The sequence below is a fragment of the Phalacrocorax aristotelis genome, chromosome 5, assembly GCF_949628215.1.
Source record: "Phalacrocorax aristotelis chromosome 5, bGulAri2.1, whole genome shotgun sequence".
Taxonomy (NCBI): Eukaryota; Metazoa; Chordata; class Aves; order Suliformes; family Phalacrocoracidae; genus Phalacrocorax; species Phalacrocorax aristotelis.
The window spans coordinates 27090690-27102831 of record NC_134280.1 but is presented as its reverse complement, the minus strand read 5'-3'; the positions used below and the strand labels follow the sequence as shown (position 1 = coordinate 27102831).

Sequence of the window (12142 nt, the reverse complement as noted above, 5' to 3'; positions counted from 1 at the left end):
TCTTAAGTACCTCCAGGGATGGTCACTCAACCACTTCCCTGGGCAGCCTCTTCCAGCGCTTGGTGAAGAAATGTTTCCTACTATCCAATATAAACATCCCCTGGCACAACTTGAGGCCGTTTCCTCTTGTCCTATCACTTGTTACTTAGAAGAAGAGGCCGCACCCACCACTCTACAACCTCCTTTCAGGTAGACCTCCATCAGTAGAGCTGACTCAAATGTTCCTTTTGACACAAAATAAACAAGGAAATGTATAATAGCATAGCATTCATTTGAACAGTAAATTACACTTAGCATAAGCCAAACGAGAAATAAGTTCCCTGTTGGGACAAAAGCAGCACGAACGTGAACAGATTCTTGCTAGTTTGTGATGGCCTAGCGTGCGAAGTATTGCATCACAATGTTGATGTTTCTGGTTTTATGCTCGGCATTTTAAATATGTGCTCTGTTGAGTATGCGTATTCACTTCAGTCGCTACTCATCTTTATATGTACAGTTATGGTAGGAGGCTGTGTATATATGGCAGAATTTACGATAAGCTTCAGCATACAGTCCTCCTCCACAGTGGCAGTGTGCTCGGCTTTCCTGACAACTGGAGCTGAAACACAGGATGAGTTCGTATAGGTTTTGTGATCTAGGATATTGAAAAGACCTGATCTACAGGATGTTTGTTGCTGTTTGCCTACTTTAATAATAATAATAATGGCACGCAAATAAGGCGTGTTGTCCAATGGTTTAAAAAAAAAAAATCCCAAAACTTAATTTATATGCTGCCTTTGCATTAGTAATTCATATATATGCCACTGTTTTCTCTCTTTGATAGCCAGAGGGAAGCATTGGATTATATTATCAGTTTGTTCCATGTACGGTGTAAAATTTTGCTTTATCAGGGTAAAACAACACAGTGTGCCGTAGGGCCACTCTGTGTTTTTTCAGAAGCTTCTTAATGCCCAGTGGTTAAGTGATACTCAGTTAAATCTCTCATACCCACTTACTGTTTACAAAGGCTTCTCTAACAGACAACTCTAGATTTGACCCAAGAGTTACATCATGATGAGAGGTAACTGAACTGAGGGCATAAATTCCCAGTCACAATTTTAAACCTTATTCAGATTTAAGGTTATGCTGCTGTTATGTGAAGACAGAGCTTTTGGGTGTAGATTTTTTTTTGAGTGGTATCAATAGCAGGTATCATACTTGCTTAGCATGTTTCAATACCTAAGCAGATCAGAAAGAGGATGAAAGCTTAAAAATTAGGTCATTAGGTAGAATAAGGATGTATTAATTGACATATTTTGAATTACCAAAAGGGTTTTCACAAAAGGCCTTAGCAAAAATTTTTAAGAAAACTAAATTGGCATAAGAGGATCGTTACATGCCAAGAAGTTACTTCTGAGGTGAGATGAGGAAGTTTGTTAATGGTGAAGTTCTCCAAGGTAGTGAGGACAAAGGCCAAAACATTGTGAAATACCTTAATGAGACTGAGAAGTCAGGCAATAAATGGTTGGTGAAGCTCCATCTAGATAAATGTGAAGTGATGCATACGCAAGCAAATCTTCATAAAACTTAACGTAGAAAGTAATAAGCTATTAATCCTCTCCCCCAGCTAGGAACTAAGAACCACACACCCACTTGCTCACTCCCCTCAGTGGGATGGGGGAGAGAATTGGAAGATTAAAAGTGAGAAAACTTGGGGGTTGAGATAAAGGTCGTTTAATAAGTAGAGCAAAAGCTGCATATGCAAGCAAAGCAAAACAAGGAATTAATTTACTACTTCCCATCAGCAGGCAGGTGTTCAGCCATCTCCAGGAAAGCAGGGTGTGTAATGACTACTTGGGAAGACGAAGAACCCTGTTAACTCCGAATGTCCCCCTCTTCCTCCTTCTTCCCCCAGCTTTATATTGCTAAGCATGATGTCATATGGTGTGGAATATCCCTCGGGTCAGTTGGGGTCAGCTGTCCCAGTTGTGTCCCCTCCCAGCTTCTTGTGCACACCCAGGCTGCTCGCTGGTGGGGTGGGGTGAGAAGCAGAAAAGGCCTTGACTCTGTGAGCACTGCTCAGCAGCAGCGAACACATCCCTGTATTGTTAAACAACATGGTTTCCAGCACAAATCCAAAACATAGCCCTGTACTAGGTACTGTGAAGAAAATTAACTCTACCCCAGCCAGAACCAGCACAGCCATTAACACTTAGGAGTGAGACTTCAGGTTTATAATAGTGATTCCATAAAAACACCAGCTCAGAGTTCAGTATTGATCCACCCTCAGTATTGTCATGGTTTCTGTCCATGTCTTCAAAATATTTGATTGAATTTCTTAAATGGTGGTAGAATGGAGAAGGGCCACAAGGGTGCTGGAAGGAATGGAATAGTTTCCATGCACAGAATGACTGAGCGATGTAGAGATAACCTGGGATGTCATACAGGTGTTATGAAATTGAGTTGCATTGAGCTACATTTGCCAAAAAGAATCATTTCTTGACACAGCAGGTTGTAGGCATTGGAACTCACTGCAAAGAGTGGAGGTAACGTTTTACGTCTGTTCAAGGAATGGCTATGCAGGAGAAAGTCACTGGGATTTACAAAGTACACAGAAAACATCTGGCTCTGGAAAATTTCTGGTGCAAAAAAATATGTGGACCTTGTGAAAATAGTTGGGGAAAAATACCGTATATGTTTGAGCTTATCCTGTTGTTCTCATGATAACTGCATGTGGTTGTTTGGGGGAAAAAACAATAGCCTAAGTGGAGCTTTGGTAGAGTTCAGCAGTTCTTCTATGCTTTTGGATTGTCTGTTGCTACATTTGCATTTTTTAAGTGCTTTGAAAGTCATTGTTGCCAGTCTCAGTAGTTGTAGAGTATTTCTTATGTTTGCATATTCTGAAATCAGGAAATAGAAGAATTTGTAGAAGATTACTGCTGAAACCTGTCCAGATCCTGTTAATCCTTGCTCACTTCAGTAGTTCAGGTGGTTTTAAGGAGACTTGGTGCAAAAAGATAGTATCTTCAACTTTTATTGAAAAGTCATTTTTAAATTTAACTTTTTATTAAACCAGTTGAGATAGGAGAACAAGTCTGAAAGGTTGTTAAGCTTAGTTATGGCTACCAGAGCACTGTGAATCGCTTTACCAATTCTTCCTGTAGCATAAACAGCGTAGTGCAGAACTTTATTTGCATTTGTGGTAGCTGTTAGCTTCTGTTATTATTTTGTTTTATAGAACTGGTTTTTAAATACTGGTGTTCCCCACTGAGTAAAGTATGCCGTGTCATTTCCTAACATATACCTCAGCAAATGACTGTCTCCTTCTTTCCTTCTCCTCCCTCCCTGCAATGAAGAGGATAATTTTGTGGCGATCTGAGATCGGTTTACCCTGCAGCATTAATCTTCTAACAGAGATATACTACTTTATTTTTCCAGCGTGCTGTAATCCACCCCAGTTTCTGATATATTTAAAACCTATTAATTGTTAATGATGCACTTCTTGAATTCTAATCATGACCGGACTACATGTGGAGCTCTGGTTTGGGAAGGATCATTAACCGTTCCCCTGGGGATCCTGAGTGGTACTTTCTGGAGGCAGCGTGAGCTGTATTATTTGTGAGAGTTTGTCCTTGTGCTGCTGCATCTGTTTGAAACTGGGACTTTGCGCATAGTCTACACTGTGTGGTTTTGAACTGAATTGCCTAACGCTAGCGTTGTGGATTGTTATCTGGAATGCACAGAGGAATCATTGATCACTGCTTCTTTTTACTTTTTTAAACAAGACTGCAGACACTAGTGCGTATTTTTGCTATTTCTTTTCACCGATCTCAGACACTTCAAATGGTTGAGGTACTTTTCAGCATTACTCTTTTGTTCTAGATTACATGATCTGACAATTAGTAGTTAAGTTGAAGAACAAAACATTCCTTCCATTTATGGAAAAAAAAGCTATTCCTTAATGATACAGCAATCTTTTAATATACACTATAAATGTAATAATATCTATTGACTGGCTTATCTATTATAAAACAGATGCTCAAAAACCTTTTAATCTGCATGTATTATTGTGATATATTATGCAGGGTGATGAAATAAATGATACAAGTCAGAAACAGAATTTTTTTGTTATATTTTCAGTTTTTAAGCTTTGGACTGTCGCTCTGTTTCTAGAAACAGAGGAAACAGGAAATAAGGATATCTATTTTATGGGGTTTTTACACTTCATCACATTCATTGTAACAACACTGCAGTGTCATTTAATAATTCAGTAGCTCATTCTAGACAAGGTGGGTTTACTTTTGTAATTGTCTTAATATGGTACCCCTAGGGCAATGAAATATAGTATTTAATGGCAAAAGCTGAGAAAAATTACATAATCTCTCCAGAAAATGTGTTAGCAATGACATTTGCAAAACCATGCGTTTGGTTTAAAAGGAATGTAGCAAGAAGCCTATGTAGCTGTAGTAAAAAAAAGTTAAGTGTTTAATGTTAGATAATAGATTATTGGAGAATGGCTTCTTAGGCAGTTATGATGCAATATGTTTTTGTTGAATTTTTGTATTTGCGTGGGTGCATATATGTGGAGATCACCCTTAGTGAAGGTTTCTCTGGAAGCTTAAATGTGTACTAAGGGAAAATGACAATATTTGTTTATTTATTTATTTATTAGGTTTAGAAATCCTGGAAGCACCCGATTTACTGTTATAGTTCTTTAACTAATGAATCAGTTAACTTCAGGTTACTGTCAGCAAGTTCTTTCTTCAAATTCATGTCAGCCTAGTATCAAATGTGTGATGTGTATCATCCGAGATTAAAGAGCCAGGCTTGGTTTCCTCATATAGTACTGTAAAGGAAAAAAGCCAGTCACTGTGACTGCAAAGCAAGCTTCTATAACAATCTGAACTATTTTCTCCTGTGCTAGTTTAAAAACAGGGTTAGGAAATAAGCACTTACCTTTTCTTGTAGACTGCTATTTTTTTGCCCTCTCCTCTTCAGAATCTATTTCTTATCTCAGATAGGATGGAGGACCACATGTGCACACATGCTCAAGGAATAACGTGGGTTGAAAGGGACCTCAGAGGTCATCTGGTCCAACCTCCTGCTCAGAGCAGGGTCAGCTGTGAGATCAGTGCAGACATTCGGTTTTATATGAATTAGAAATATATGTTTGAATCTTTTTGAGTCAGGAGATTAATTTTAATGTGTGTCCATGCCACACCAGAAAAAATTACATAGTATGCTTAACTGAGGCCTCAATGCAGTAGCAGTTAGGAACTCCTTTTCCTTTAACATCCAGTGCTGTTCCCCACTTCCTGCAGTGTTAACAGAAGAGCTCTCTGTGATCTTGAGGATGTTCTAAACTGGTGACCAGCAGGAGTCCTAGTATTAGCCAAGATTTAATCAGTTCCCAGTTCTTGAAAACGTTCAGTCAAATTTAGGATTAATATATTCAGCGTTTCACTTATCTCACAATTTTCACAGAGTCAAAATGTTTTCTGAGGCACTGTTTCCTGGTGCAAAGGCTCCCTGTGTCCTCCTCCAAACATCAGCCTTCCCATGGCTCTGTCACTCATCAGTTCTGCATGGTAATGTTTGGGGATTGCAACCTTTTTTCCCCAGCAAGTGATGTATCTAATGGGGCCTGCAGAGGACCTCCTTTAATGGAGAAGTCTCCAGGAAAGAATATTTTCCAAATAAGTGGCAATACCTATCACTGAACAGAAAAACAAGTAGAGATAAATGACAGTGATTTGTTAGGGGGCAAAAGTGGTTTCTCATAATGTGGCTGCTGGATCAGCAGGTGATAGGGAAAGGCTTTCAGGAGGCTTTTTGCAATTCAGACGTGATAGTGGGGCCCTGCAGCACTGAGGATGTGCATTGTTGGGGGAGGAACTATTTAGTAGCCTGAGGACGGCAGCAACAATGGAGCTGCCTTTTATTCATAAGCTCCGGCATGCTACCAATTCCCTAAACTGCATTAAATCTAATTATTATGAGGGCTGAAATTTTATTTCCTCCTGTTTATCTCAAGAAAGAAAAGAAAAGAAAAAGCTTCCAGCAGAAAGTGTTATTTTTGATTTTTCTTCCGTGCTGTATATTGCCCTGAAAAGTTGTACATTGATTATTGTTTGTTCTGCAGATGGATCCTGTGCAAAAAGCAGTCATAAACCATACATTTGGAGTGTCCATTCCCCCAAAGAAGAAACAAGTCATTTCCTGTAATGTCTGCCAGCTTCGCTTTAACTCTGATGTGAGTATCGGCTATTGTCGTTCCTTTTTTCTTTTTTTTTTTTGTACAATGGGTGTAATTAATATAAACCTCTTTTTCCCAAACAATTCATTCCAGTTCTGCCTATGCTGGGCTGAGGTTTTGTCCACTCAGAGGTGGAAGTCCATAGAGGTACATTGCTTTTTTACTTTCTTGAATGGGTCTGGCACATTATCCAATGCCACATCCATTGACGATGTCTCATTTGACAGTCCAGAAACCTTCAAGAGGTACTGCAAAAAGAATTTATTTAAAAAAAAAAAAGGGGGGGGGGGGGGGGCGGAGCAGACAGAAAAGCTACCCTGTGAGTCTTCTAGATCATGCCTACTCTTCTTCCAGAAGAAATATCTTTTTCATGTTGTTAATACATCCTTGCTGATAATGTCTTCTGATTTCTTAATAAAGTCACTCTTCCAGTAACTTTCTTTTGTAATAAATATGAACATTTCCTTCTAGCTGTCTTTCTGAGGATGCTAAAGTTTAAGGAAACTGTTATCTGAGTTGTAATTTTAAAAAAATGCATTACAAAACAGTACATTGACTTATATATTTAAAATATATAGCCAATTAATGTTTTTCCTGAGTAGCTTGAAAATTAAAGAAATCTAAGAAAACTATATCTAAGACAGTTATGACCTTCAACACTTTAAAAATATATACTGGTTCTTGGAGACTACTTACTAATTTCATTAACCTAATAATTCCCCCCCCCCCCCCGAATTCTCAGATTTTTTGTTGATCTCGAGTGTAAGAACAAATTGTTAAGTGATGTCTTAATATTATGTGTTTTGCTGTTATAATTTCAGTCTAAGAAATAGTTTGCAGACACCTCCTCAAAGGCTTTGAGTACTTGGTGCTCCTAGCGTTTTACAGTAAAGCACCCATACCTATTACTCTGATTCTCTCTGGTAAGGATTTTGAAGCAGTGCTATCTTACCTTCAAATTGATTTCTAGATCTGTCACCTTTTGACAAGCTTATTAAACTTTCTTTGAAGTGGCAATATCTACTTAGTTAACTGATTTCAGAAGTTGTTATTTAATATTTAGTTCACTTGTCTTTCCTCTTTATGGTTAAGATTTAAGGTAAAAAAAAATATCTTTCTGTTCTGATACTTGATCCAGATACCTACTTTTACTGATTAAAACAAGGAACCAATAAAGTCTCTAAAAATTTCCCTGGACTCCATGGATCTGAATCTTGCTTCTGAGCTGGTCCTTACTCCATCACCAGGGAGGCAGCTCAGCCTGTTCCTGCTTTTCCCTCTCCTCCTGAGGTCAGGGTCCCTCTGATGACAGGTCCTGTCTCTAGAGGAGTCGCTCACTTTGTCTGCACTGACATTTAGGTGGACAAACAGCACTTAGGCAAACAGATTGAATCACAACTTAGTGGCTCAAAACAAAAAAAAGAGCTGAAATATGATATCACTCCGTACATCTGCCAGCCAAGCAATTTTTCCTATCTAGACTTACAAAGTAGAACAAAAAGTGCATATCGTATTCTGCTTTCAATGGTGGCATCACAAAAGCATGGCAGATTATAGCCTTGCTTCCTTTTCTGGGGCAGGTATATTCATATAGTATTGTGCTCCTTTCTTTCTAAATGTGATCAGTATGCTCAGTTCTAGGTAGTAGAAAATACCATCGTCCTTTTGCAGTGGGTGGTTGTAAGAAAGGATGAAATATCATGACTCTGCTGCTGTTAGTGATAAAATGCAGTTCCTTACTTTCTACGGCAGTTTGCTTTACCAGGACATTCAAAAACAACCTAAAAATTTTATTTTAGGATGTGCTGAGATTCTAGTATTATTATTAATACTAGAAAATACTCAAATATAAATTTAAGTTTCACAACCACAGCGTAGAAGAATATTTGGGGAATGACTTTTCATAGTGTAGCACTTCTATTTTAAAAGCTGTCTAGCCTTTCATCAGATTATTCAGCTTCTCCTGGGAAGCTTGCATAAGATATTAAACTTTCCTCCAGGTTCAGTCTTTTGACCTTGAGAGTTATTTATCTAAGTGTTTGTTGCTTTTTTTTCTTTGAGAGCGAGAGATCTTATTTTATTCAGATACTATTCTCACCACCACCCTCCCATAATCTGCATTGCCATAATTTCACTGAGGTAATGCTAATGGCCTTTCAACTAAGCTCTGCAGATTCTTTTGTAGTCCCTTGATGGAGTTTTCTTACGCACACACAGGCAAATATTTTCTTGTGGCAGTTATTCCTTGAAAAGCTGATGCATAGTTCATTCTTAGCTTGTTAAAAGCTCCTTCATAGAAATAAAAATCTGGACTCTTCACTTGTATTTTTCTTTTTGGTCCCTTTATAATGTGAAATTGTGCTTAGGAGGTGGAATGGTCTTTACAATCCATCCTGTGTTTGCAGATAGGGGAAAAGGGAGACAGATATTTGTGAACCTTAACTGTTGAAGCTTTCAGTGAACTGGTTCCACCATGTAACATCCTAAGGATGTATTGAAAGCCTTTTGAGTGGCATCAAGCTGTGATAACCTGCATTAAAACCTTGAGCGTGGCACATTGCAGAATGAGATTTGTAGTTCAGCCACTTCACACTTGCAGTTTCTTCTAGCTCTACAAGGCTAATACGCTCCTTGTTGTTGATGGGCATTTTGTTCCTTTGAACTTTCTTTGATCGACATTATGCAAGCAAATGAAATAGAAATGACAGAAGTAAGCTATTAAGTAGTTTTCTTTGTTTTGTTCTCCTAAACGAATTTCAGTTGCATGGTGTTTGAAGATTCTGACCTGATTCTAGTAATGCTTTATCTATTGCATGAGTGACATACAGACCAGTGGATATTCAGCTGTGAGAAAAAGAAAACTGGTTTCCTTGTCTGCAGTCTTTTCCTCACACTGTGGATACTCACTGGTCTGGACCAATAGACAATAAAAATTCAGACTAGTCAGTGCCTGGAGCTGAATTTGGCAAGGGAGGTTAAGAATAACAAGAAAAGCTTCTACAGGTATGTCAACCAGAAAAGCAAAGTCAAAGAAAGCGTACCCCACCCCCCAGTGAACAAGAATGGTGGCCTAGTATCAACAGATTAGAAGGCTGAGGTGCTCAATAACTTCTTTTGCCTCAGTCTTCACTGGTAACCTCTCTCCTCATCCTTTCCCAAGCCAATGAACTGCAAGTTGGAGACCAGGGGGATAAAGCCCCTCCCACTGTAATGGAACATCAAGTTCATGACCACCTGAGGAACCTGGATATACCTACTCTATGGACTTGACGAGATGCATCCCAGAGTCCTGAGGGAATTGGCTGATGTAGTTGCTAAGCCACTCCCCATGACATTTGAAAAGTCATGGCAGTCAGGTGAAGTCCCTGGGGACTGAAAGAAGGGAAACATTGTGCCCATCTTTAAAAAGGGTAGAAAGGAGGACCCAGGGAACTGCCATCCTGTCAGCCTCACCTCTGTGCCAGGGAAGATCATGGAACAGATCCTCCTAGAAGCCATGCTAAGGCACATGGAGGACAGGGAGGTGATTTGAGGCAGCCAGCATGGCTCTACCAAGGGCAAGCCCTGCCTGACCAACCTACTGGCCTTCTGTGATGGACAAGGAAGAGCTACAGATGCCATCTATCTGGACTTCTGTAAGGCCTTTGACAAGGCCCTCCACAGCATCCTTCTCTCTAAGCTGGGGTGATACAGTTTTGATGAGTGGACTGTTCAGTAGATAAAGAATTGGTTGATGGTAGCATCCAGTGGTCAATGTACAGATGGAGATTGGTGACAAATGGTGTCCCTCAAGGGTCTGTACTGGGACCGATACTGTTTAATATCTTCATCAATGACATAGACAGTGGGATTGAGTGCACCCTCAGTAAGTTTGCAGATGACACCAAGCTGAGCCCTGCAGCTGACACACTAGAAGGATGGGATATCATCCAAGGAAACCTAGACAAGCTGGAGAGGTGGGCCTGTGAGAACCTCATGAGGTTCACAAGGCCAAGTACAAGATCCTGCACCTGGGTCGGGGCAACCCCCGGTATCAATACAGGCTGTGGGATGAAGAGATCGAGAGCAGCCCTGCAGAGAAGGACTTGGGCGTACTGGTGGATGAAAAGCTGGACATGAGCCAGTAATGTGCACTTGCAGCCCAGAAGGCCAACTGTATCCTGGGCTGCATCAAAGGAAGTGTGAGCAGCAGGTTGAGGGAGGTGATCTTGCCCCTCTACTCCGCTCTGGCAAGACCCCACCTGGAGTACTGCATCCAGCTCTGGAGCCCTCAACACAGGAAGGACATGGACCTGTTGGAGCAGGTCCAGAGGAGGGCCACAAAAGTGATCCAAGCGCTGGAGAACCTCTCCTGTGAGGACTGGCTGAGAGAGTTGGGGTTGTTCAGCCTGGAGAAGGCTGCAGGGGACCTTACTGCAGCCTTCCAGTACTTAAAGGAGGACTATAGGAAAGATGAGGGCAACCTCTTCAGCAAGGCCTGTTGTAACAGGACAAGGGGTAATGGTTTTAAACTAACAGAGGGTAGATTTAGTCTAGACATAAGGAAAAAAATTTTTAATGTGAGGGTGGTGGTACCCTGGAACAGGTCGCCCAGAGAGGTGGTAGGACCCCCATCCCTAGAAACATTCAAGGTCAGGTTGGATGGGGCTCTGAGCAACCTGATCTAGTTGAAAATGTCCCTGCTCACTGCACAGGGGTTGGGCTAGATGACTTCTAAAGGTCCCTTCCAACCTAAACTATTCTATGATTCTATGATAATTGTCAAATCTCCTGCTAAATTAATACAGTAAATTGCAAAGCTTTCCGTTTTCTTCTGCTAGTGTGTCTGCAGGTTTAGCTTTGGCGAAAGTGTTCTGGCATCAGATTCAGGGGCAGGGATCTGCAGCTATCTACAGGAAGAAAAAGTCTGATATCAGGGATGGAAGAAAATTTTAAAATAGGTTGTCTCCAGTGTGGGAGTAAACATATCTAATGTTGAACTGATGCCTTCTGTATCTTGAAAAATAAAAGTTGCTAAGATTATGCTATTTTTTGTCTACCATATTATAATTCAAAAAGAATGTTTCCTAACTGAATTCTTCAGGATCTCCCAGTCTCTTGTACTTTTAAAACTATTTTTAAAAGCACAATGTGAAGAAAACAGTTGTGTACAAACTAAAAATTTAGTCTAGTTTTAGCCTGATCTGTTTATCCTCTTCCAAAAAATAAGAATTATGGGTTTTGACTTGTACTCATAGACTTTTGCCATCATACTATATCTGCCCTTTTCTACAATTCATTAGCTGCAGTTTGGTCAGTTTGGAAGTTTTGTTTTTCTGCTAATAAATTCTGGCATAACCAGTTTGACTACCCCTTCTAGGCTCTGTCAATTCCAGGAGAAATTGTAGTACTGAAGAGATGACCCAAAGTCTTGAAAAACAGAAAAATAAAATGCCATCGCTATGAAGTAAGACCAAACTAAAGCTTTTGTAACAGCCTGAACTTTGAGGTCCTTGGATTGGAATTTTATCTGTAATAATAGTATTGACCTGACAGCAGTGATAACTGAGGTTGCTTCAACAATATTTTTCACATGATCTAGTTAAGATGTTCTAGCTGGTGTTTAGAATGGAATTAGATGCCTAACCAAGTGTCTTCTCATTTGAGTATCTGAGGTATCTGGGACATCCACACCAGGCTGGTAGACTTAACAGGGGACCTGTGGTTAGAGGTCAGGCAGGACACCTGAGAACATCCTAAATTATACCAGATGCCTGTTTCTAGAACTGAATCCCCGCTCATTAGGTTTGCTTCTGTTTTATTTTTCCTTTCTTCTTCTGCTTTGGTTGGTTGGTTTGTTTTGGGTTTTTTTTTTGAAGCAGGGGATCAGGATTTACTGAGAAAAAGTATTAAAAGAAATAGGAGAAA

At 40.0% G+C, this 12142-nt stretch overlaps 1 protein-coding gene across 8 annotated transcripts in view; it reads left to right on the top strand.

Moving 5' to 3' along the window:
• Nucleotides 1–12142, top strand: part of ZNF385B (zinc finger protein 385B) — a 139656-nt gene that overhangs the window by 92812 nt on the left and 34702 nt on the right. For all 8 annotated transcript variants that reach the window (XM_075093631.1, XM_075093634.1, XM_075093638.1 and 5 more), the window contains one exon: nucleotides 6122–6232. In XM_075093631.1, coding sequence (XP_074949732.1) covers nucleotides 6122–6232 — 111 coding nt within the window. The remainder of the gene's footprint in view (nucleotides 1–6121; nucleotides 6233–12142) is intronic.